Below are 25,249 nucleotides of genomic sequence, written 5' to 3' on the forward strand. Positions count from 1 at the left end.
CGGTAGCTGCCGGAAGCGGCCGGCTCGCGGAGTGATGAGGTGCGCTTGGGCCAGCGGCCGCAGGTGGGGCTTGTTCCCGCTCCTGCCTCCGGCCCCGCTCCCGCTGCTCCCCCGGCCTCGGAGGGGTGAGTGGTGCCGGAGATCCGGTGCTCGGCGTTTGGCGGGCTGGGCGGGTTGCCTCAGGGCGTTGTTGGTGTGGGAGGGAGCCCAGGACGGCTCCTCGGGGCTGGGGCGAGGGCTGCGTCACGGCGGCAAGAGCGACCGGTCACGGAGCTTGGAGGGAGCGACAGAGAATGTCGGGGGCGGGAGGAGCGGCGGGGGTTGGCCGAGGGGTGCGGGGCGGTGTCACGAAATGGCGCCTCGGGTGCGGTGAGTGGGAGCCGCGGCGAGGTGTGCAGCCGTGGGCTGAGCACCGGGCATCGCCTCGCTGCGGGAGCGGAGCGAGAGGGGAAGGAGCAGCCCGCCAAGGCGACCAAGAGCTTCCTGCTGTAACATCAGCTGTTCTGAGAGCATGTCTCTGCGGTATAGCTGTTCAGTGCAATTAAATAATCTGTGAAGGCATTTAGAGGATGAAGAGCTGTGTGTTTAAAAGATGTTAAGGCTCAGTGAAAAAAAAAAAAAAGAACGTTTAGTGTTACTTTTAATTATTTGTACATAGTATTATGTGTTCGTGTGCTTAAATCTTCCCTTCATCTTTTTCATCTTAAATCTAATGCAGACACTGATGTGGGTATCATGGCTGGTTTGGTTATAACCAGTTCTTCAGAGTAGACAGGAGGTAGCATGTACCTCGATTTACCTACTAGTGGCACAGTGTAACTTCCCTGTTGTTTAAATGATATGAAGCTTTGAGTAAAGGTCTCGATAATATACAGAACAACATTTTGGTTAAGGCAGAGAGCCAGCAGCACAAAAGGTTTCAGATAAGCACAGATTTAGAAGTAACAGAGCATTTTAGATAACAATCTATCTGAATAGAATCTAACATGCAATGCCCCACAAAGCTAAGATGAAGGGAGAAATATGCTTGAAATAAAGTAGGAGAAGCAGTGAAACATCTTGTGGGAAGGCACTCATGAAATAGAGTGGATCTTTAACTAAAACCCATCTCAAAGGTATTAGGTGCAAACATCGTATTGCTTAGTTTCCCAAGTACTTTCCTGGTGAACCAACAAATTTATTCTAAACATTAGATTTGCATAGCTTTCTTAAAAAAGTCTGTAGCTCTGTCTTCACACATGGCACTCTCCTTGCTGGAAAGGATAGTCATAGAAGAAAGTGTTAAAAGAACATGATTGAGGGGTTCTGTGAAGAAACAAATAAATGATGCTAGCTGTAACCAGTAGAAATTGGTAGTGTTAGAACTAGTTTTAAAAGTAAGAAAATTACTTAAGTGATGTTTCTCAAATATTACAAAACAGTTGTTGTGGTTTTATTTTTGTTGTATCGGGATGCTTGTCTTTTTGCACAGTTCCCTTGTACAAATGCGCTTAAGATCGATATATGGGTCCTAGCTGGTATAGATTCCTGTGAAAATGAGATTGATGATTTGGCGTGTGCTGTAACCAAGCGATCAAAAGGACCCAGCTTTTTGTTGCAATATCCATGCAGCTTTGCTCTGATGATATAAATTAAAATTAGCATATTGCTTGGTGAACCAATCAGGTTAAGTTTAAGACATGTGTTGTCACTTCCAGGTTTTGCTGCCACATTCATTAGGAAGTCATATGATGTCAGAAGAGTTGAAATCACTCCCCTGGAGCAGAGGAAGGTAACTTTTGATACCCATGCTTTAGTGCAGGATCTGGAAGCCCATGGTAAGTGATATCTGATAAATAATTCAAAGGAAAACTTTTAGTTTAAGTACTATAACTTTGAGTGCTCTCAGTTTTCCCAAAGTACTAACACTTGGTGTTATAAAACGTTTTGGGAGCCTCTCAAAGAGGCTGCTGAAGGAGGGTCATCGGACACTTTTTGATGCCTCTGTACCATACAAGTAACTGTTACATTAGATTTACCTTATTCGTAGGTGTAGGCAGGTTTATGTAGTGTCTTCCAACCAAGGAACATAATACAGTCAACAAATGTAAAGTAACAATAACAATTAAAGAACTGTTTCCTAGCAAAAATTAAGCTTTAATAGAAGTTCCTTCTACTTACCTACTATTAGTAACAAGGGTCTTTTTTCTGACTAGAAATATTTGCAGCAGCACAGGGCTGTGATACGTTCTTAATAGCTGCACTTTTGTGAGTGTGGCAGAAGTCAAGTGAAAGGTTCATCTGGGGTTCTGTCTCCTGACAGCTGCCATGAGTCAGTGCCTGCAGGAGAGTGTTAAAATGGGGCAGATGTATGACATGTCCTCTGGTACTTTCTAAGGCTCCAAATGTTTTCATGCTGGACATATTTTGGGTCAGGTGTGAGTTTTAGTAACTGTCAGTGGAAATACTTTCACAAGTTTATTCAGTCCCTGAAACGCTGTAAACTGATTAGTACCCAAAATCACCCTTTCTTGTGGAGTTTCAGATATCCACTCATTTATACAGAATCTGGCTTCTACAAGGCCAATTTGATGCCCGCTCAGCTCTCCTGTGGGAAGAGGAAATGAACATTTGATCTCTCGTGTCACTCATGATGATGTAAATTTCTGTCATATTCCCCCATAATTCTTTTCCAAACAGAAGAATCCTAGCTTGTTAATTTTTTCCTTGAGCAGTAGCTTTTCCATACTTTTAATCATTCACGATTCCATTCTGTGAATCTTTTCCACTTCGATTGCATCCTGTTTCAAAGGGGAGGGATCAGAGCTGCTACATTATTTGACAACTCAATGTCCTGTGGATTTGAACAATGACATAACGTTGCATCTGTTTTGTTCTCTGCTCCTTTGCTTAGTGGTTCCTAAGGGTTTGGTTTACTTTATTGATCCCTGATAAGCATTGAGCTGATATCTTCATCAGACTAGCAACTACCTTTTAAAATCCCAAGATCTGTCTCCTAAGTGACAGAACTTCATCCAATCTGAGGTCAGGTTTTTTTCCACTATCTGGGTCTAATGATAATATGTATTAGTAGTTAGAAGACTCTTAATAGTCCACTAACAATGTTTATTTTTTTCATGCATGTCAGACTTGTCAGCCTGTAGTTTCCTACATCTCTTCTGGAACTGTTTTTAAAATCTGGCACTGTTTGCCATTTTCCAGTCCTTGGGTAACAGAGGTAGTTTGTGACATGTTACTTGTCCCTGGTACTAATTCAGCTGTTTCTTCTTCGAGTTCCTTTAGAGCTCATGGGGTGAGGTCTGTCTGGTGCTGGTACACTGTGTTGATATTCAGTGTAATTTGTTCTGTAACTTCTACAAATACTTCAGTACTACAGTGACAGGGCTCTATAGGTGAAATCTATCCATACCACAGGAGAGGCATTTATTTTTTCCCCAGACTTGCTGCAGGCAGTTTTCAGACACCATCCTCTTGCTTATATTAATTTCTCCACATTTTCTAAACTTCCATGCAACAAGGACAGTTCCTCCTACAGAGGAAGAACAAAATAATGAATTGGCAAAAATCTTAGTAACCCTGAAGATTCAGAGAAACTGGAGTAATACTATCACACCTCTTAGTGGAAGGAAACTGTGATAAAGTGTGCATAGCTTTTTCAGTAATGTAAACCAATGGTGCACCTTGACAGTACCAGTATTTTAGAAGGGAGCGGTGGCATATTTCTCTGTGTAATTTGCCCTGAAAGCATTTTTCATCAAAGGGGTAATTGATCCCTCTTTATAAAATAGGTCAATTGAAATACAACATATCAGTGAGACTTGCGGAAATAAACCCTTAGGGCCAAAGCTCTCAGCACTAGATCAGACAGGGCTAATTTGACAGCTGGGGTTTTTTTCCACTATTCATCACACATCATCTTTAACAATTCAGAATTGTACCCAGCTATCAAGAAAGTCCAATTTTTATCATCAGAGATCAAAAATCCCAGTTTGAATTCATTTTACAGGCAATGCATGCAGCAGTTTTAAAGTCAGTTCTGTATGCGTTCATATCTGTGCACAACAATTCCAATATATGCAGACTTAACTTTTAATTTTATTATTGTATAGGGTGCATGCTTTGTAGCTCAAGGAAAGCTCGGTTTTAACAGAATTTGTGAACATTCATTACCAAGTAAAATTTTGATTAATTATTTTTATAATGCATGTACAGTTAAAGCTACATGCATAGACTGTTTAGGTATATTAAAAGTTAATGTGCTTCAGATTTTTGCAGCATTAAGTCTGGGGTTTTTTCTGGTTAAAATCAGAGTGACTGGTTCCTCGCTGTCCGTTTTCAGTAACTGTGTGGCTTCCCATTTGCCACTGTAGTTAGGTCCAGCACTTGAGTGTCCCAGTTTATTATGTACCTCTTGCTTTTCATCCAGCTTTCTAATATTACTTTAACATGTCATCCTCCAACTGTCTTCTAGGCTTTGGGAAGGAACAAGCAGAGACCATCGTATCAGCATTAATAACCCTGTCGAATGTCAGCTTAGACACAGTCTATAAGGATATGGTTACACAGGCTCAGCAGGTAACGAGTAAGCTCTGGTGTATGTATACAGCATTGTGTAACTAATGGCTTATGTTTGCATATTTAAGACAAGCAAGCAACTCTGTAGCACTGTAAATGCTTCACTGAGACAGGTTTTCCTAAGTTTCAAGGTGGTATTAAGAATAGTAATATGTTAGACCTTTCATTTCACAGGAGTGTTTTCCAAATGCAGCCACAATATATAAATGTAATGCAGAGATTGCTTCATTTGCTGCTGAAAACCTCTGAGGTGAAACCAGACTTTTAACTGTGCATTACAACGGTTGAGAGCAGAAGAGAGATCCAGGGAGGGGTTTCTGAGAGATATCAAGACCACCTAAAATATCAGAAAATTGTCAGTTTCTTTACCGAACTTTAGTAATAATGTCAACTCTGTTCTGAGAAACACTGTATATGTCCTATTTTCCTATTTTTAAACTACAAACTACTGTTAAAATTATTTAATGATTTTACTCTGCATTTCAGTCTCTAAAGCTACATCTATAGTAAAAGCTAAACATGGCTTGGGTGTGGGCTCAGACACCACTTTGTGGTCGTCCAGAGTGTTCAGCAGTTCCTGCAGCACCTTGGCTTGATTTTGACCTGTGCCAACTCTGTCTCCCTGACCTGGCCACAATTTATGTGAAAATACAGGGCCAGGCACTGCTCCTACCAGACAGGGTGGGCAGAGCCACCTTGATTGAAGAGGAGGAGATTTTAGCCATCTGGATGTAATCTGTGGTGTGTCATGTGCCCTCAGGGGCAGCACATGAGCTCTGAATTATTTAATTGTTGGTATAAACCTGGCTGTTTGTGCTGGTCAGGTCAACACCTCAGCCTGCACTCTGGCAAAGTGTCGCAGTGGCTCCTTCGCTTAGCTGCTCGTGTTTGTGGACATACCTGGAGGCAGGGAATCAGTTAAGGAGCATGGCTGTTTTTTCTCTTAGAGGTCGGTGACAAGTTTCATTTTAATAAATTGCCAAAATAAAAAGAACTTTTGTTTTTCTTGTAGGCTAGACATCTGGGCCAGGATAATAAAGCTCTGATACACAGGGGCGGTTTTAATAATTACTCAAGAAGGCTCTGCAGGCGGAAATTACGTGTCATTCTTCAATGAGTTAATGCGATTAAGCATTCATTGCAGTTTTATTTAAACTGCTGAGCCTTACTTCCAACAGATTTTTATCTTAATGGCATTTATTCTTAATAAAGGTTATATAACTTCCTTTTCTATAAATCTCAGAAGATCACAAGAACTTGTGTCTCTTTCATCAAAATGGAAACCCTGCTTTTCGGAAATCCTATTATGTGTAAAGAAAGACAGCATCTCGCATATAATTCGCATGGAATTGTGTTAAGCAGAAACACTGGCTTTTGTAGTGTAGTCAGTGTTGAGGCTGACTGTTTTAAAATGGGATGAGGCAGGTTAGCTCCTCAGCATGAATGCAATTGAAGTTCTCCCAGGAATTCTTAAAACTTCATTGTGTTCAACAAAGTAGTCAGATTTCTGTGGAAGTTGGTCAGGGCATATTTTAATGAATGTAGTTCAACAAAGGATCTGAGAAATCCTGTTTGCTTGTAGTCTGAATGAGAGATCTTCATTCTGCTGGTTCTCAGATTTAAAAGCAGAATCCCACAGAGATATGTCATTTTCTGTGCTAAATAGATGGGTAACTTCCATACGCTAACTAAAGGAGTATTGCTTTCAAGATTCTAAAATAGAAAGTTTCATCCTTTCTTTTCTGTTTGTTTTTTTTTTTTTATATGTAGTTTATAAGTAGCAGTTGAATTCTGAACTTGTTAGCCCAAACATCAGGAAGGCTTTTTTCAGTGCTTTTTAGCAATGTTTTACTAGTCTCTGTCAGACTTTAATGCTGAGAGGACAATGTGGTACTTGAATCATTAAATCTTTGGCCTTTGATGACTTTGTGGGCAAGAAATGGAAGTGCTTACTTAAGAACTGGATTCAAACCAATAGTTAGTGCTTCATAGACTACTGAGCACTCATTGATAATGGAAGAGAATGAAGGACTAAGCTGTAGTTATTTCATTTCATAGCTACTTGGACTAATACCTCTGGCTTTTTTGCTTAAATTCACAGTTAGTGTATTATAGCAACGGAAAAAGTACAAAACCAAAACCTCTTGAGTCTTTCAAACAAATTGCAGCTATAAAATTCTGTTTGTCACTCACTTGTTGAAGAGTTTCCGCGTTTTTGTGCTTTGCAGTAGGTAATTTCATCATTTCAGACCTAAAAATCTTCACTTTCCTTTACTTCCCAGAAAGCGTACAACTTAATTACTGACATGTTTTATTGTTTCTAAGGAAATAACTTTACAGCAGATAATGGCACATTTGGACTCCATTCGAAAAGACATGGTCATCCTGGAGAAAAGTGAATTTGCAAACTTGAGAGCAGAAAATGAGGTAATAATAAATATTTTTAATGAAGCAATTAAATTGTAATATATGTTGTTATACCTGTGGAACAAAATATGAATGTAAAAGTAACTGTGGATACTTTTATCGGAGTTGAAGTGTTTGCATATTACAACTACTGTGATCACATAAATATATTTCATGTGATAAGACTTGCTCAGTTCTGTGAAGAAAAAAAAAATCTACACATCTTTGAATCATCTTCTGTAATTTTATTTAAGGGTGATTCTGGTACAGTCCCATCACCATTAACCAGGGAGAGCAGCCAGCCATTTCTTTGCAACAATTTCATTAAACTGGTGTTTGAGACATGATTCACTTTTTCTTGAGAGCATTTTGGTATTTTTCTATTGTCTTTAGTCTTAGAATAACATGATCATCATAGCTACAAAATAATTCCTTTATTCTGAGGAAGGTTCTCAGCAGATTATATGTGGCTATACAGATCGAACACACTAGTTAGGATATTTAATCAAGAACAAGTTGGTCTGTTGGGAGAGAAATTATAGAGGAGTAATTGCATACATGCGTGGTAACACTTACATGACTGATTAATTTGGTCAGCAGTTTTCTGAATTTGTAAAACCATTTTTTATTTTCCTCTTCTGCACCTAGAAAATGAAAATTGAATTAGATCAAGTTAAACAGCAGCTAATGGTAAGCAAACAGCAAGTACCTACACACTTCTATTAGGGAAAGTAAATAGTTATATTTATAATCTTTATTTGCTTTAAAGAATGAAACGGGTAAAATCCGAGCTGACAGCAAGCTAGACATAAACCTGGAAAGGAGCAGAGTGACAGATATGGTAAGCTGGTCTCTGAAGATACCCTTATCAGTTCTGTGTCTTCTTCTGTGTTGCTACAGTTGTCATTTATCTTTTATCCACAGTTTACAGATCAGGAGAGGAAACTGATGGAAGCAACTACAGAGTTTCATAAAAAAGTAGGTATTGAACAAAGCTCTTTTTATATTGAACAGGATACAGTTGCGTGTTGCATGTTATGTAAACCCCAAACTTCTGTGAAAGTTAGTAGACTTGTGAATATGGTAAAGCAAAAGGCTCGGCAGTCTCGGTCACGTCTGTTTCATATATTTAGACCTGTGAGATTTGCACTGAACACAGCTCAGGCAGAAGCAGCACACAAGCCTTGTCTCTCGCTTCCCCAGTGTCGTCTGTGAAGGCTGTGGTAGGTGGGACAGGCTGTACCGGGGGGTGGTTTGGGTGCCTGCAGCCAGGTAGGTGTGTAAGGGCTGGAAGGCCTCCAAGCTGCTAGCAGGCACTGAAGACTTAAGAAGCTGAGGTTGGACACATCCCATCTTCAGCGTCTCTTCCCTTTTCTGGACATGGGTTGTGGATGCTTACACCTTTGTTTTGCAAAAATTTAGGGGTACTATCTGTGCTGTAGAATGCCTCCTTTAGGAGGCACTGGCATGTCAAAACTCTGTATGATCTGAGTTTTTTCCTCTTTCTCTCTTTCTCTCTCTTTAGTATTCTTCCTGAATTGTATTAAATGCTGTTCTGTGTCTTCTAAGTTCTCTTCCAGTTATATATTTTATTTCAGTGATAGGTTGGAAATTTGTTTCTCTTGTTGCTCATAGCATGGTATTCATGTTTGGCTTTGCAAAGTTGAAATGGCTGGAGCTCATTATCAAATGATGCTGTCTTTTAATGTTTCAGGATACAAGTACCAACAGTGTTATCTCAGAAATCAGTAATAAAATTGACACTGAAATAGCTTCCTTAAAAACACTCATGGAATCAAATAAACTCGATACAATACGTTATTTGGCAGGTATGTGATAGGCAAGAAGGTGAGTACCAGTATTGTATTTTGGTTGTGTAACATTTTATTCAGGAATGTATGCAAAGTGAATTCAAGAAGTCAGTTGTGTAACAGCAGACAACTGGGATTGGGGGGGCAGGACCCTCCCCAGCTGAAGGAAACGTGACAGAGGACACAGAAGAGGTGGGAATACGCAACACAGCTGTGGTTGGACTGGGACTGCACCCACAACATGGACATGTTGTTTTAATGTGGTTGTTTTTTTTTTTAAAGAAAGAAGGAAATAAGCCTAAATACCTTGTCTGGTCTGACAGTACCTCTGCTTGCTGCAGGGCAGCTGCTTATTTAAGTTACCCTGAAATTTTGTTGATATTCAGGACTAGTCTGAGAGTGACCAGTTCTGCCTCCCATTCAGTCCTCCACAGACACAGTGCCAGTGTGGCAGTACTGGGACTCTCCCCTGCCAAGCAGAACAAATCTCAGTCTGATTTGAGATTGTCTTCTCAATATATGCTTAACTAGTGAATTTCTTACTGTGTTGGAGCTGGATAAAAAGAGAGTAATGCATTACAATTGGAAGTGAGAACAAGTTCAGAGGAAAACATAATTAGCTTTATTCCAACATTAATTGAAACAGCAGCTTAACAAATCTGAAAGACAGCTTAGCCAGCTTCAGAGGTGCTGCCTGGATATCTTAATGTTTTGTCAGCTCTGTGTCTTGTTAGTTCACTGTCATTTTCTTCAGTGGGAAATCATTTTAATTGTGTCTAATGCAAGACAGCCATCTCTCCTGTAATACAATTTCCAGTAGCTGGGTGACAGTAGTTAAGAGTTACTGCAGCCTCTTGTGCTCTGGATTATCCAGCATAGTTATGCGGATGTGTCCCTGAAAACATAGTTCCTTGGGCTCCTGCATTTGACATTGTCTTTTAAAACTATTGTGTAAAAGGTCATTGTCTTTTAAAATTACTGTCTCATTCTTCTATCTGTTTGCAGTTAATTTCCTGTATGTAGAAGGTGATACAATTTAGTATTTAGCTAATTCATTTCTTTTTCTTTTTAACAGCCTCAGTGTTCACTTGCTTAGCAATAGCGCTGGGATTTTACAGGTTCTGGAAATAGATCCAAATGGAATGACTGCATCAAATACAGGATGAGAAAAGGCCACCCAGGCAACATCAGTTCGATGATCATGTTTGCACTGTAGATAACCTTGGTACCTTTTTGGTTTTGATATTCTTACTGTGCACTAGAAGTGTTTTCTGATATGTAACACTAAAGATCAAAATAACTGGGCGGGTGGATTAGGCAAATAACAATATTTCATTGTCCCCTATTGAAGACTATTTATTTCAAAGGGCTTCTTACACTAAATCAGAAACTGTTTCCTAATGTGTTTCAGAATTAATTTTGTTTCCTGTTTGGAACATTCTCACACTCAGCTCCTCCTGAACTGGAAATATTAAACATTTAACAGGCCCTTGAAATGGGAATGCTATTCCCAAGTTAGTGTTCCCAATGTGAGAATACTAATGCCAAATTCCAACAGATCTACTCTGATCCAAGTAAATTAATCTTAAATATAGGATCTGTACTTTTGCATTCAGTCTGTTCCCCTCTTTTCTGACTGATTGAAGCCTGCCCCTTTGCGTTTTTTTTATTTATATATAAGCACACACTCATAGGCCTTTATTAAAGAATCCTTGGTTTTCCTGAAAACTGGTTTACATAAATTTGAAAATCTCATGTAGAACTAAAATGTCTCCATAGGTTATTTTTTCTTTTCTTTTTTAAGTATCTTTTGCAATTTTTGTAACCCCAGAGGTCAAGAGAATGGGAGAACATCTCTGTCTTCCCAAGGAGAAATGCCTCCTCTCTCAGGAACTGTGTGCAGCCCTGGGGCAGATAAGTGCTCCTAACTCCTCCCTTCAAGTAGGGCAGGGTATTTCCAGTAAACCCTTATTTTCTGGGCATAGGATCTGGCTTGTAACATGGAAATACTCAGCATGGCAGTGGTGCCAGGGTGGTGGTGGTCATCCTCCTCCCATCTCCACACTCCCCTAGACTGTTCTGTAACCCTGTGGGACACGCTGACACTCCTCACTTCTACCTTCTGCAAGGACTTTGCAACTCCTCTTGCAGAGATGGGACATACCAACTGGCCGCCTTCCAAAACTGAAGCAGCTACACCTTATTGAGTACAAATACTTGGTTTGATTCTTTTAATAAAATATTTTTTTAAAAAAATCTTGTTGGATTAAACTTTTAAGTGGGCCCTTTGTGGGCTGAAGAGTATGTAGTACTGATGAATAGTAATTTTATTGCAGTTTTATTCTATTTACAGCTGAACTTGCTGGTATCCAACCAATTCTTATACTCTGCATTAAATCATTTATCGTCATTTAAGAAATGGGAAATAATTTCTTATATTTGCTATGAGAGAGACTTGAATACAGATTACCAGACTGTAACTAGGCACAGTGCCATTATACAGGGAGGTGAGGCTGCTTTTCCTGTTGTCTCTGCCTGGCTGTGAGCAGCAATGATCTCTGCAGGTGGCAGATTCTGTTGTAACTGTTACATGCACAAATCCATCTTCTTGTAAACTATAACCAGTTCTGAGGTTCTCTGAATCACCAAATCATTTATGTTGGAAAAGACCCTTAAGATCATAAAATCCAACTGTTAACCTGATGCTGCCAGATCCTAAGCACCACATCTCTGCATCTTTTAAATACCTCCAGGGATGGTGACTCAACTGCTGCCCTTGGCACCCTGTTCCAGTGCTTGACAACCCCTTTGGGGAAGCAATTTTCCCTCATATCAAATCTAAACCTCCCCTGGCACAACTTGAGGCCATTTCCTCTTGTCATCTCGCTTGTTACCTGGATGAGAAGACTGACCCCCTCCTCCCTACAACCTCTTTTCAAGTAGCAGTAGCAAGTGATACAGTTGCCCCTCAGCCTCCTTTTCTCCAGGTTAAACAACCCCAGTTCCCTCAGCTGTTCCTTGTAAGACTTGTGACCTGGACCTTTTCATCAGCTTCATTGGTCTTCTCTGGACAGGGAATGACCCGAGTTGATATTTTGCATGTTTCCTACATGAGCATTTAGCACCAAGTGATGTGGGAAAGAGGTCATCCACTGCAGCTTCTCACCACCACCCTCCCCTGCACACTGAAGTGGGCTCTAGAGACCAGATTTCTCCTCCTTAGCTCTTGCATAAGGCTTATGCTGTTGCTCAGCGTGCCTTTCCCTCACAATTGGTTGTGCACACAAAAACATTTTTTTTTTCTAGTACCTTTGAAATTCTTATAGATTAAGTTTCCTTTGGTAACTAAGGAGAGGGCAGATCAGCATCAAGCAGTAGCAAATTAACCTTGCAGTGCAAGGATTTCTTGCTGAAATCAAAACTCAAAATATGCATGGCGAGGGTTCCAAAGAAAAAGGAATTTCACAGTAGCACACAGATGAGTGAAAAACCTTTATATGTGAAGTCATGCAATGTTTTTAGGGCGTGGGGCAGAGGTCAGCACTACCACACCATGCCCTGTAGCCTAGTGAACTCCCCAGCCTTGAGGCAGCCCAGCGCTGCCCTTCATCTGGCACCTCATGAAGGCATCGCTTCCTGGCTTAGGAATGACTTAAAGATGAAAATCAAGGGACCTGGCACCTGTCTGCAGCTGTCCTGTCTGCAGTACTATCTGATTATTTTAGGAAGTGCTCTTTTTTTTTTCCTCCTAAGAATAGACTAGTAGATGGGGATACTTTTCTCAGACCTCACAGGGCCAATGACGTTGCTGCAGTTAGCTCTTGAAATGTCACCCTACAATTTACAAAGCTGTTGCTAAACTACAACCTGGACAGAAAAAAAGTCTTTATGCTGCTGCTTTTTTTTTTTTTTTTGGTAATAAAAGAGGGTGCTGCTGTGATTTAAAAATATTTTCTATCCCAGAGAATTAAAAAAGTAGTTCAGTGAAATGCAGAGAATCAGAACTCATCTGTGGAGCTGGGCTATGTGAACCCTTTGCATTATGTAGAATATTGTCGTTCTACCTTCTTAGTCTGCCTGCCCCTCGTCAGAGGTTCACTCCTCAGCGCCGTCTCACAAACACTCCTCCAGGGCTGCATGCCAGTTTCTTCTTTACTTTCTTTTTTTCTTTGCAAGACTCGAAGATGGTCTCCACTTCCTGAAACAGAGGACATTGCAGCCATTGAATAGCAATCACTTAAACCTTCTACCTCATAAGACAGTATTTGTGGCTTTGAGTAACCACAGAATACTGTGTTCAAACAGAAGCTGAGTGCAGAGGGTAGTCCCAGGGTGTGGAACAGTCACAGCAGGGGACAATCCGAAGGCCCCTTGGTTGTAGCACTCAGAGCAGAAGTTTTTTCAAAACAAACCTGCCTTGGTAGGAGTTGTCTCCAGTCCCAGCTAGTTACCCTAATGCCCAACTGGACTGTTTCAGACTGCTGCTGGTAAAAAAACTGACTACAGCCATTCTTCCACCCTAGAAATGGGACACTGTGCCACAGTTGTCCTAGATTTTTAAACCTGCCAGGGGAGTAGAATGGGTGATGTCTTAAAGTGAGCTGTGGAAGCAGAACGTGGCTTTTCTTTCAAAGGTGGCAGCACCTGGCAGGCCTGGGGGCTCAGCAGCATGGAAAAGGTTGGTCTCAAGGATACAGGTGGAAACAAACAGCTGTAGGAGCATCATGGCACCTATGTGGTGGCAGGGAAAGCTGGCCCAGGCTAAAGGAAAGGGGAAAAAGGCACAGGGGCAGGAAAGGCCTGGAAACAACCCTGCAAGGGGGGGCAGGAGGAGGAAAGCAGGGAAGGGAGGTAGAGAGAGGTGGAAAGAACTGTGCAACGTAGTTGTGCCAGACACACAGGCGTGTTTGAACGTGCACTGTGAAGCCAGTGCACACACACACGTGTGCCACAGGCACCACAGCGACCCGAGGGCCTCGCTGCGCTGAGCTGCAGCAAGTGAAGGCCACCCGGGGAACGCTGCACACGCGGCCGTGCCACGGTCGCCTGGGATCTGACAAGGGCAACTGGAGGGCTAAAATGCTTGGGATGGAAATTCCTCTGCCTTTCTCCAGTGATGTGCAGCACAGCACAGTCCACAGCTCCAGCTGCCCAGGAGCGGCACCGCCTCCGCTCTCAAGGGGCCTGAAACACCCTAGATGTTTCAGTGGCCAAATCCACACACAGCTTAAATGGTAACAAAATTGAGCTCTAAATGCTTGTTTCCTGCTCAGAGCATCCATCAAGCATTCTTCCCCATACACTCAGAAAAGGGCTATTATCTAGTAGGGACACTACAAGCACCTGGGCTTCCTTCAAACCTGGCTGAAGAAGGTGGCAAGGTTATCCCTTTTATCCAGCAACCCAATTTCTCCTCCAAGAAAAATGTAAATAATGTGAAGCACAGGCCAGCTCCCCCCCTCCTGCATGACTGCCCTAATAATCAGCTTATAAGCTGTTTTCTCTCACTCACTCCCTCTAAATCAGTGAAAATTGAAATACAGTGGTCACTCTGCACAGCTGCCAGCAGGGATATGGCTCTGTCTCAGAAAAGCAGACATCGTGCTGGTTAGAACACAACCCCCCCAAGAAAATGGGTATTCTCAGCTCCTCTCAGCAGAGGAAGGAGTTAAACCCAAGTAGCCCACATTGTCAGTGACTAGAAGCCTCACTGACTTTTATACTGGTTATAGCAGGGCCCTACAACCAGTTGCACAGCCAATGCAGTGCAGCGGTCAAGGCAGTTAAGCGAAGCTTCAAGAACAGCAATGAGCAGCCCAGGCAGGCAGGGCCATCAGCCTTGTCCGCTGGCTGCACCCTCGGAAGAACCAGCAGTGTCACTACACACCAGTTCCCACAACTCATAGCAGGAGGAATTCAGGTGCCTCACTCAAGGCTGCCGACTGACTGGATGGCAAAGATCTGAAAAATGGGGACGTGACTGTCACATCAGTTTGGGGGAGTTATATGGCAGGGAAAGATGTGAAACACCAGCTCTCCTGTCTGCAAAATTAGCATGTGGATTTCTGATCTATCCTCAAGATTTTATTTTTTTTAAAAGCTAGATTTTCTGTCTTTGCCCGCTAAGTTAATCAATAGTTCATATCTGCATCTTCTTTGCTGTCAGCAAGCTCGATAGTGAAGATGACCGACAGCATATGACAGACAAGAACAGTCACTGAAATCAGGCACTGCACACAGCAACACAGTACTGTATTACAGTTCTCCACCAACTCACTTCCCAGTCTGGTGTAAAAGGGAGGAAAACAGAAGAGTTCTGAAGGAAAGTTTTAAAACAAAAGAAATAACCTACAAGGTATGCTGTGATTGCTACAAACCATGTCAGCTGGGGGTGAGGGATTGACACATCAGGTTGACAGCTGATGTGAGCAGCCAGAAAGGTGGCCTGGTTAGAAGGGAAAACTACTGAATGGAAGAAACAGCCTGCTGAAAACTACTGACACAGAAAATGTCTGCCAGCCTGGAAACTGAGAGGCTGGGAACCAGAAACATCCTTGAAAAGTGCAGCCAGCCCCTTTGAAGTACAGCTGTGGTGCCTAGAAATTAGAGGCATCCTGAGATACCACCAATAAGCACAAAAGACTGTAAAGGCAATTTATTGTCTGAAAAGGTGGAAATAGTCTGGAAAAATAAAAAATGGTCTGAGAGAATAGAAACTTCATCATCTATTGGCTGATACAGGTGAAAAGTAGAAAATTAGAGATAGAAATGTCAGTATCTATTGGATGTTTGCAGTGGTGGTACCCTCCACCCTCTTACGTTTCGATAATATAAAAAGGGCATAATTTTTAATCCAAAATTGGGCCTCTCCCTCTAAAAACTTTCCATGCTGCATATGCCTTTCCTCCCCTAAACAAGATGAATTCTCCACATGAGCTTTCTATGAGATCTTGGACTCTCACTCATGACACCTGGCTGACTCCAGACTCTGTGACACAGACCATCTTTGAAGTGAGATCCTGTTATTTTCTTGGTCCCCTTCCGGGCCCACATTTGGGATTCAGTTTGTCCTCTCCTCTTTTGGGGATGGTTGGGTCCCCCTCTGGGATTACTTTGTCCTCCCCTCCAGGATGCTTTGTCCCCTTCTGAAATCTAATTCACTTCACATCAATATTATATATCCTTACATGTAATCAATCTTAAGTACATCAGTTGTTATATTGTTCGTAAGTTTGCTTCACTAATGGTAAGTTTGTAATAAACTGTAATAATATATCCCTACATGGTTACTGCTGTACTATGGATTGTTGCTTTACCACTGATTGCTACCATACTATTGACTGATACTGTATTATTGATTGCTAACAGTATGCTGTAATAGCTTGATATCTATTTTTTTTTATTTGCTTTATTAATCATAGGTATACTTACTGGTGGTGATTTTGTGGTAGTATACTTGCTGGTGGTGATTTTTGTGGTATTTGCGGTAATCTGTAATAGAGAAATTTAGAGGATATAAGCCTGTGTGTCCTCATGGATTACAGAATCCTACAAACCCACAGTTGCAATCTCTACGCATCCGCAGGCCGGGTGACCCTTTGGGTGGTGACAATGCCTCTCCCGAAGCACCAGTCCAGCCTCAGATATCAGGTACCAGCCAAGATGAACTGTCAGTCACGGCATATGCAGAGTGGAAGTACTCAGGGATCAGTCCACTCCCCTTGTTAATATGAAGAAAATCAGCTCTTCTCTGCCAGGGTACAAAGAGAAACTGATACCCTTTCACAGCAGAGCCTCTGTCAGGATGCAGCAAAAGCTACTGCTCCCTTCAGTGTCCCAAGCTAAAAGCTAACACATTTACTCCAGTATTTCCTAGCACCATGCCTGGGTATCTTAGAGAGAACAAACATGCGCAAGCAACAGGCAGTAGCCTCTGTCCCACACATCGGGGGTGTTTGTGTGGCACTCACCGGGGGGAGAGGAGGGGGGATGCAGGATTTCTCCAGGCTCTCCCTAAGGCGGTTTATCTCAGCACGGTAGTCATCCAGCTGGCTCTCCAGCTTCTCCCGCCTGACTCGTTCGTATTCCAGCTGGGCCTCCAGCTCCCTCACAGCCCTGACAAAAGCGGAGACAAGCAGAGCATGAAGCACATCCAAACCTGCCCTGGCTACCCCACGCGGTCCTGTGCCTTTGCTAAGGAACAGCTTGCTCACAGCAGAAAGCAGCACAGGACCCCCCACACCAACTGTGCTGGTGCGAGCTACAGCGTGCTCCTGCCTCAAGACTCTAACAGCCCTAAAGAGCCGTTTTCCTTCCTCGCTGTCAGCTGTGCTCAGCACAACCTGACCACGAGATGGAGATGTCTTCCCACACACAGAGCCATATGCTCCGGTCTTGTGTGGGCTGTAACCCAGGTCCAGCTCCAGCTCAGAACAGGGAGGAGCGCCCAGAGGGCAAAAAGGTTTCTATGAAAGAGAAAAAAAAAAAAAGTATAAAACTGGGATTCTGGAAGGGTCAAGGGCAGATTTTTTGTTTATGCCTGGTATCTCTACATCCTTCCTATTGATTGGCTTAGCCACAGATGAGGAATACTCAAATGACAGCCTGCATGATGCTTATTAAAGGGAAACTGAAGCACTGGCTGATAAACAGTTGCACAAGATCTCATTGCTCACACCCACAATGGCTCCTAAATTAATTGAGATTCCTGGAACTGGTTAGCTAAGACATAATTCACATATATTCTTATAACAGCAATTGACCTCACCAACTAGTCATCCAGAGTTGAGCTGGCTCTCCTCTGTTTCAGGATAAATTAGCACAGCTACCAAGATGCAAGACTGGTAAAGGGAAAAGGGAGATGTCTGCCCTCTGGATTCAAACAGCACAGCAGGAAAGCTCTGGGCAAGAGCTACCTCATTTCCTGGACTGAAGTATTCGTGACTCACACAGCCCAGAGCTACCAGGCTGTATCGGCCTAATGGCCTGTGCTTATGCTGGGAAATTAGTGCCTGAGGGCAACAGGCTGACTTCTTGCACACTTCAGATTTTTGGAGTGTGTCTCATTACTATGTGGCACACGTACGGTGGCAATTTTTTCCATGCAATGCAGTCTGGTCAGAGCGCTGCACAGTGGTTCACATCAGGCCTCTTACAGCCAGAAAACCTGGACTAAGGCAGAAATCTTCAAAATCTGCTACAGTGGCCTTCTCAAGTGGCAACTCTCACTTTTCATCTAGCAAAATGGTGTTGTCATTAAATATTTTTCAATAATTAGGTTTTCTGGCATATGATACAAGCATCTTGGGGTTTATTCACAGGTAGGTACCCTGAGAAGGGCAAGCAGGTACGCTGAGAAGCAGGATTTCCATTTCAAAAGGCCAATGTGGAGCTAGGGATGCTTTCTGTCCTCTACAGGTGGGAGAGACCCTTCAGAAACCCTCACAATTTATCTACTTTAGCCACGCATGCCTCAGAAAGCAACATCCCTTAAAGAGCCTTATCAGAGCCCTCTAATAGGCACTGCTAGCTTCTGAGTAGCTGCTCTATCCAAAATGAACTCTAATTTCTGCCATTAGTCAACAGTGACCTTTTCATCATTGCAGATAGATTGCTCTGACCTTCCAACGTAAGCATCAACATTTGAGATGGTTACCCTCCTTCTTTAAAGCCAGGACAGACACTCCTGGAACCGATGAATCTTATCCTGAAATACATGTCCAGTTATGCCCTGAAAGCATACAGTCTCTCCAGGAAGTCCAAAAAGGTGCTCCAGATAACTAACTCGGATGCAGATATCTACGCTGCAGACATATCAAGTTAAGGAAGATGGACTTTCAGCCTGGGCTGAGTCAAAGGGTGATCTGGAACCAAAAGAAATCCTGACCTCAGTTTCTTGGCTCATATACTAAATTCCAATCTGTGACACCTATTACCTGCTCCTGATCTGTTCTGTTCTGGAAGTCTGCTGTTCCCCTGATAGCATACAAGCTCTCTAGATACAGCCTCCTCTCAGTGACCACATAAAGCCAGTGGCTTGGGGTGGCCCAAACACACAATGGATGTGGTTATCTAGAGAGACTGAGAACAGTGGGTAGCCAAATCTTTAACAGGTTGCAGTAGAGACAGAGCGGTCTTTTGGATGCTTCATCATTGTTTAAACTCTAAATCTTTGATAGACAGAAGGGCTTTTCTTTGAAACTCAGACGGTCTGCCCATCAAGTCACCTGACTAATCTAACAGAACCCTTTCATTTAATGGAGACCCTCAGAATTAGACAGACGTCATGAAAAGTGCTTCACATGCAAGGGAAGGTCTGCTGAGATTTCTGTTTTCTGTGGTCTGGGTATGAGCTAATGCTTTCTTGAACATAGAAATATATTGCCCTTGACACAGAAATGTAGCAGGTCATTGAATAATTTCTGCTGTATATGCACTTTCACCCAAGCCAGGCCTTTTTTCAGATTTATTAACGTGCATACATGTGTTTGGCACTCTCGATGAAAACAAAACACCCAGGACTTACCAGACCTACTGCACATATGCTGCAGGAAAACCTGAAGGCCAAACAGATGATCTTGCACAAAAAGTGTGGGCCCATCAAACACCTGCGTGGTGCTGTGGGGCTGGTCCTGGCAGCAGAAGTTTAGAAATGGTCAGACAAATTGCCAAAGTCCATTTCTTTTTGGCCTGACTAAAGTTGGGAAGTGGAAAAGACAGAATGGCCGAAGCAATTTCAGTGTAAGTTAGCCTTAAAGAAGGCTTTAAATTGGGCCTCACAGTGTTAAACATTAGCAAGGCAAATTAACCTTACTTCTCAGCTTCCCTTTCTTCTTTTTTCATCTTCTTCTCCTCTTCAGTTATTCCTCCCAGCTGTCTGTAGTTACTGTAGGCAATTTCTAGAAGTTGCTGAAGTTCTTGAATCTTGCGATAGGCCCTTACTGTAAGACAGAGTTCTCTGGGCAGGTAAAATGCATGAAGACAGTCATGCTGGAATCCAATAGTCTGGAAAACAACCTCACAAACACAGACCAGAAATAACACTGCTCAGCAAGTACTGAGTTACACCTGACACCCACACAGCAAACTGATTTCAAAAACAAGTAGCAACCCAATACGGTTTCACCAAAATGGATTAAAACAGTGTAATAATTACATTCTGATTGCCCTCTGCTATGCTAATTTTCCACAACTGGTTTGAGTGCGAAGTAGTACAGATATCCTGTTAACGAGCTCATCTTACAGCAAAAAAGTCACAGCAGTTGGCAGAAACTGTGCAACTAGGACTATAATATCTTGACACCAACTTTTTCAAATAAGGAGTGATGGAAAGATTGCTTACTGCGTGCGTTCCTTTTCTCTGCTTTATCCAGGGTTAAATCTTCTTTGCTATCTGTGCTCCCTTCCACACCATGTCTTTCAAAAAACTTTATGTTGTTTGCATCTAGTTCTTCATCACTAGAGTTACTGTCTCCAGTTCTTTGTGTCAAAAGTTCCACAGCTGCCAGCTGGGCAAATCTGCACAGAGAACAGTTAACCTACACTGAAATAGCCCCATCTTCTGGAAAAATGCATGTGGTTGATTGATGGAAACTCTCTGAAACTCTTCATGTTCCCATTTATTGGAGGGGTTTTCAGGATTAAAGGAAGCACTGGTACACAAACTACAAGCAGCTAATCTGCTTTTTATAATATTCTGATGGCATGGGCTCTACCTCATTAGAATCTTATGTCAATGACTCCTACATCAGAAGTATCTTTTCCTTTGCAGAATTTCTTAATTGAATCTCATCAGAAACTGCGTTATTTTTATTAATGCAAAAATCATCTGACCTTCACTACTTCTCATTTACTTTGTACAGAAAACTGTGAGCATACTGGTTCACAACTTTCCTTTTGCTGATCAGCTAGTTTTCATCTTTTAAGTCTAATCTTGCTAAAAACAAACAAACAAACAAAAAAAAAAACACATTAAATTAAATTAAAACCTTTTATAGCTACAATACAGTTTTGCTTATCACTCAGAGCTGGAATTCATGGCTGGAATTCTTGCTCCGTCACTGAAAATCAGGAATAATTTCAACAAAGTTGACATGATATTGATATGTAAGTAGTAAGTAAATAAATGACAGGGCTACAGAATATGTACTGCTACCTCTTGGCTACATCCTTTGGAGTCTCTCCATCATCATTTGTAATGTCACAGTCAGCTCCCATGTCCACCAACCACTGTAAGCAATGGATATGTCCCTGTGCAGCCGCTAAAGGAAGGAAGGAAGGTGCACACAAGTCAGTTATATACAACTGGTGTTGCAAACCTAAAATGTGTTCCCTTTGTCATGCTTTGACATGCCAGAGGTTGGGTTGACTAAGATGCCACAGGGGAGACACTATTTCAAGAGAAGCCTATGTATCGAGACGCTCAAGTCACATGGGTACACACAGTTTTGGGGAAGATCATGTGATGGGGTTTTGTGACTCTTTCTAGTTTCAGAAGTTTACAGCAACTCTTCTGGGACACAATGTAACCTAAAATTGCCCAGTGTCATGTGCTGAGCATGAGACACACAAATAACTGCTGCCCCACACTGTCTTGCAATAAGGCCTATGCACCACAGATCTGCAGCAAAGCACTGTCACCTCTGGCTTTGTGCTCCCATATGTCAGACACAGCTGGTTGTCCCAGTCTGCAGTGTACGGTGCTGTCTCACGGAGAGAAGCCAGGGCTTTGTGCTGGGGCTATCGGTACATCATTTCTTGGGACAGACCCTCAAGACAACACTTCTCAGCTGCAGCCAAACACAACAGTTTTGCCTAGTCATAGGATCTGGCATTGCTACTGCTCATACTGCACGGTGCCAGGAATGATGTCTCACATATGGAAGACAGTATTTGGCATCCCTAGCTGAAACCTGTAAGCTGTTTTTCTCAAGGAAGAATAAATCAGTATCTTGACAGCAGCCCCTTTGGATGTTTGCCATATTTGTTTTCTTACTGAGATAAGGAAATTAAATTACAGTATCAGCTGTAGTATTTCTCCATAACACCAACACTGCATATACAGATTGGGGTTAGCACTATCCCAAGAAAAGAGAGTGGGAAAGAATGTAGAAAACATTTTTTAAATCACTACATATCAATTTTTTTAATGAGAACTTCAATTATGTTTTTAAAAACTCTACCATTTGTATCTAGTCAAAAAGAAATGTAGGAAAGTATTAAAAATGTATTACAAAAATACCTCCCTCTTTCTTTCCTCTTGTACTTCTTCTTTCAGACATTACTATGAAAGCCCCAAACACAGGACCATTTTTTTGTAATGCTAGCATTCCACTACATATCAAGGTGTTACATACCAGAAGTTTACCTTCCTTCACAGCATTCTACCAAATGACTTTGTTGTGGTTTTTACAACATATCTCCACAGTACTGATAGGTTCAGTAAATAAAGGCCCAGGCCACGGTACAGATCATCCTTATACCTAGCTAGCTAGTGTTTCTAAAAGTCACACTTCACCTGATAAAAAACCTAGTTTTCAGTTTAGATGTTGTTTTCTCTTTAATATAAACTCTTCTTCCTTGACTTCAGCTTGGTTATTTTGTTTTTAATGTAACATCTACACACACGTACATGACAACATAGGTTTTTCAGGGTTGCCCTTTCGAGCCCTCAGGAAACGAGATGCTGTTTTTCATGACATTTATCTGATAAGCGGCCACTTGAAAAACTAGGTAAACAAGTCAGCAACAAACAGTAACAAGCTGAAACACAGTTCATAATTACTGACCTTTGTGCATAAGAGTGGATCCCTTATCATCCCGCTCATTAACGTTGATTACTCCACTGCTCACTAATCTTCTAAGCACTAACAAGTCCCCTTTGAAAGCAGCGCCATGAGCTGGGAAAGCTAAAACTGAAAATGAAATACTCAGGTTTCCAAACAGATGCCAGTAACTCCACTAAACATGCTCGTATTTGTCTCACGGCTTGCCTCTCTCATGGCAACTTATGGACACTTCTTAGCTGTAGTTAGCAAGATAATGCAGTCTTAATTAATTAAAATGTACCTGCATAACTAGCAGTGTTCATCATACACTTGACTAAACATGTCTTGGTTATGGCTGCAGGCATCTTATACAGCTTAGAGATTAATTTCATAAACCTGAAATAACAAGTATACCTTTGTATTACAGTTGATGCTGTATTACTGGTGGTAATTGAAGTAATTTGCCTGTTCTAAATTTCATAGTCTAACCAAATATATAAACTATTTTACTTCTCCTTGCTTAAAAACCACCCATACAATTTGATTTTTCTAGTTATTTTTTATAGACAGGGAGTATCGACATATATACCTGCATGTATGATGAAAAAAGACTAGCAGATAAAGACAGTTAAGTGCCTGGAAAAAGCAGAGAGGTGAAGATGCACTTCTCATACTCTTGTTCTGTTGAAGGTTCTCCTTACAGACCTTGCCACACTTGCATCCTTCGGCTGTTCTGACTGCAGTAGTACTGCTGGTTATCAAATAACCTTAATTTCAGTGGGACATTTCCAAGCTGAGTTGCTATTCAACACAAGTAAGGGATTCTGAGCAGGCAAATCTGCAAACTCATTAAAATCATAGTTTGTCTGAATCTCTGCTGAGTCTAAGAACATGGATAACTTGGCATTCCTAGTGCAACACAGTGACAAGTTTTAATTTGAAGATGGGCAAAACTAAGATATTTATAAAATCACAGTGAGTATCCCAGTCTTTAGCTATCAGTAAGTGTAGTAAGCATTGAAAAGAACTGCTCTTCCTCATATCAGTAATTTAAATGTCATACTTCTGCTCATACAAGTTTTCAGAATCAAGCATTTCTACAGAATTACAATGCCTATTTTAAGAGTATCTTGATCCATACTCACCTTCCTGTGTCTCCAGATGCTCCCCCTCTTTTTCCACATCATCAATATACTGCAGAATATTATCTTTATAGAACCGTTCAGCCAAGTCCCTTGGAGTCTCTCCTTGGTCATTCCTGGCTTTCAGTGTGTGCATGACACTGGCCATTTTACTGACCAAGAACTTAAAGCAATGCAAGTGTCCTTCCACTGCTGCCAGATGAGCTATAGCACAAGGTGAAACAAAATATGTTAGAGTAGAGCACCGCTGCCCACCAAGAAAGCAGTGCTCTCACCACTGGTTACATATAGCTCATGTACCAGCACTTCAGCCACACAACACTGAGTAACAAGTAGGAGCAGCCTCAGTTGAATAGGGAATGTTCAGCTCCTGTCCAGGACAGAGTTCAGCTCTATGCAAAGGAGGTAAAAGAAAGCTGTCAAGGATAGGATTTACAAAGATTCCCTGGCAGAGTTGACTGCAGAAGACAACAAAACACTGCTAAGAGACCACTGAGCACTAAGTAGGAGAGTGCATGGCTGGGGTCTCCCCCATGAACATGAACCTCGCTCTTCAGCAGCTGTCTGACTTTGCTGTGCTAGGGATACCCATTACAGAAGGCCAGCAAGTGGTGTCCTTGATCTGGAGTTAAAGCCATTTCTGCTTTAGTCCCACCTCTACTGTGCCACCACAACCAAGTTGCATCACACCCTTAGTTACCCCACCTATAAAATGAGGACAGTGACATTCACTTTACTGGGTGAAGTATCTGAAGGTATATCCCATAACAGAGGCTTCTATTTATACCATTCTATTATATATTTTATTTCTTCAACTGTTGTAGACAGTTGCTGTGTGCAGGAGCTGCTCCATCTCACCATGGCAATGACAGCTCCCCTGTAGGGGTCAATCATTTCCTCCCCTGCCCTTTATGCTATGCTGAGGTTTAGTTACTTATTACTACTAGAGTGCTGGGCCCATAACAAAGTAAGTACAAAACACAAGCTCATTATTTTGAAATGAGTAGTATTCTCTAATCCAATTAATGGGAAAAAGGTGCCAAATAAATATTTATTATGTGTTAACGCTCCATGAAAAAGGTCTATAAAACCTGGCTGATGTTCTAGTGGCAAAACGATTAGTTTGTCTCCATATAAGAATCTCATTATCTTCATAATGAATAGACAATGTACCCAGGACCAAAAAAAAACCCCATGTCACTTAAGTTTTGGCACATGCAAGGTCTCTATTGCAAACCATCCACAGCTTTCCAAGTGTAGTTGCTCTAAAAGGTGATGGACATTGGTTTTACAGCAGGATTACAACACTTAGGTACAGATGATTGCGAAAGTTTAATGCAACAAAATCCGAGCTTCACTGAAGTCAGCGCAGCTTCTCCCATTGTCTTAATTTTATTTGGTGAGTCAGTTAGGAAGAAGTGAAGAGGTATCTTGTTAAAGGCAAGTACTGATTACTAGTCAGCTGGTGAAAAACTGACTCAACTCTTGTGAATCCACTTTCAGATACCTAAAATCTCAGGGATAAAACTTCACCTTTTAGGATGAAACT

The 25,249-nt window shown here is 41.8% G+C and overlaps 2 protein-coding genes across 12 annotated transcripts in view; one reads left to right on the plus strand and one right to left on the minus strand.

Annotated features, from left to right (window-relative positions):
• CCDC90B (coiled-coil domain containing 90B) lies at positions 1-11,096 on the plus strand. Of its 2 annotated transcripts, XM_032990849.2 has the most exons (9): positions 1-125; positions 1,698-1,817; positions 4,472-4,575; positions 6,901-7,002; positions 7,630-7,671; positions 7,751-7,822; positions 7,906-7,959; positions 8,696-8,810; positions 9,868-11,096. In XM_032990849.2, the coding sequence occupies exons 1-9, from the start codon at positions 35-37 to the stop codon at positions 9,921-9,923; spliced, it is 756 nt and encodes a 251-aa protein (XP_032846740.1). In that variant the 5' UTR covers positions 1-34; the 3' UTR covers positions 9,924-11,096. The 2 variants fall into 2 exon arrangements, with proteins under 2 accessions (XP_032846740.1, XP_042648175.1); XM_042792241.1 differs by lacking the exon at positions 7,751-7,822.
• ANKRD42 (ankyrin repeat domain 42) overlaps positions 7,206-25,249 on the minus strand; it is a 26,137-nt gene continuing 8,093 nt past the window's right edge. For 7 of the 10 annotated variants that reach the window (XM_042792234.1, XM_042792235.1, XM_042792236.1 and 4 more), the window contains 9 exons: positions 23,704-23,904; positions 22,580-22,705; positions 20,947-21,052; positions 20,134-20,309; positions 19,606-19,732; positions 16,763-16,907; positions 16,224-16,283; positions 12,857-12,990; positions 7,206-7,625 (listed from right to left, as the gene is read on the minus strand). In XM_042792234.1, coding sequence (XP_042648168.1) covers positions 12,895-12,990; positions 16,224-16,283; positions 16,763-16,907; positions 19,606-19,732; positions 20,134-20,309; positions 20,947-21,052; positions 22,580-22,705; positions 23,704-23,904 — 1,037 coding nt within the window. In that variant the 3' untranslated portion in view covers positions 7,206-7,625; positions 12,857-12,894. Of the gene's footprint in view, positions 7,626-12,856; positions 12,991-16,223; positions 16,284-16,762; positions 16,908-19,600; positions 19,809-20,133; positions 20,310-20,946; positions 21,053-22,579; positions 22,706-23,703; positions 23,905-25,249 lie in introns of those variants that run through there. The other 3 variants (XM_042792239.1, XM_032990848.1, XM_032990847.1) reach the window with 3 other exon arrangements.

The sequence above is a fragment of the Tyto alba genome, unplaced genomic scaffold (genome assembly GCF_018691265.1).
Source record: "Tyto alba isolate M040663 unplaced genomic scaffold, T.alba_DEE_v4.0 Super-Scaffold_2, whole genome shotgun sequence".
Taxonomy (NCBI): Eukaryota; Metazoa; Chordata; class Aves; order Strigiformes; family Tytonidae; genus Tyto; species Tyto alba.

Bases quoted from the DNA above. Each gene is read 5' to 3' on its own strand.
- CCDC90B (XM_032990849.2), top strand. From the start codon at position 35: ATGAGGTGCGCTTGGGCCAGCGGCCGCAGGTGGGGCTTGTTCCCGCTC. The intron at 7,672-7,750 runs GTAAGCAAACAG...TTTGCTTTAAAG, and splicing joins AAGTTAAACAGCAGCTAATG to AATGAAACGGGTAAAATCCG. The intron at 7,823-7,905 runs GTAAGCTGGTCT...TTTTATCCACAG, and splicing joins GGAGCAGAGTGACAGATATG to TTTACAGATCAGGAGAGGAA.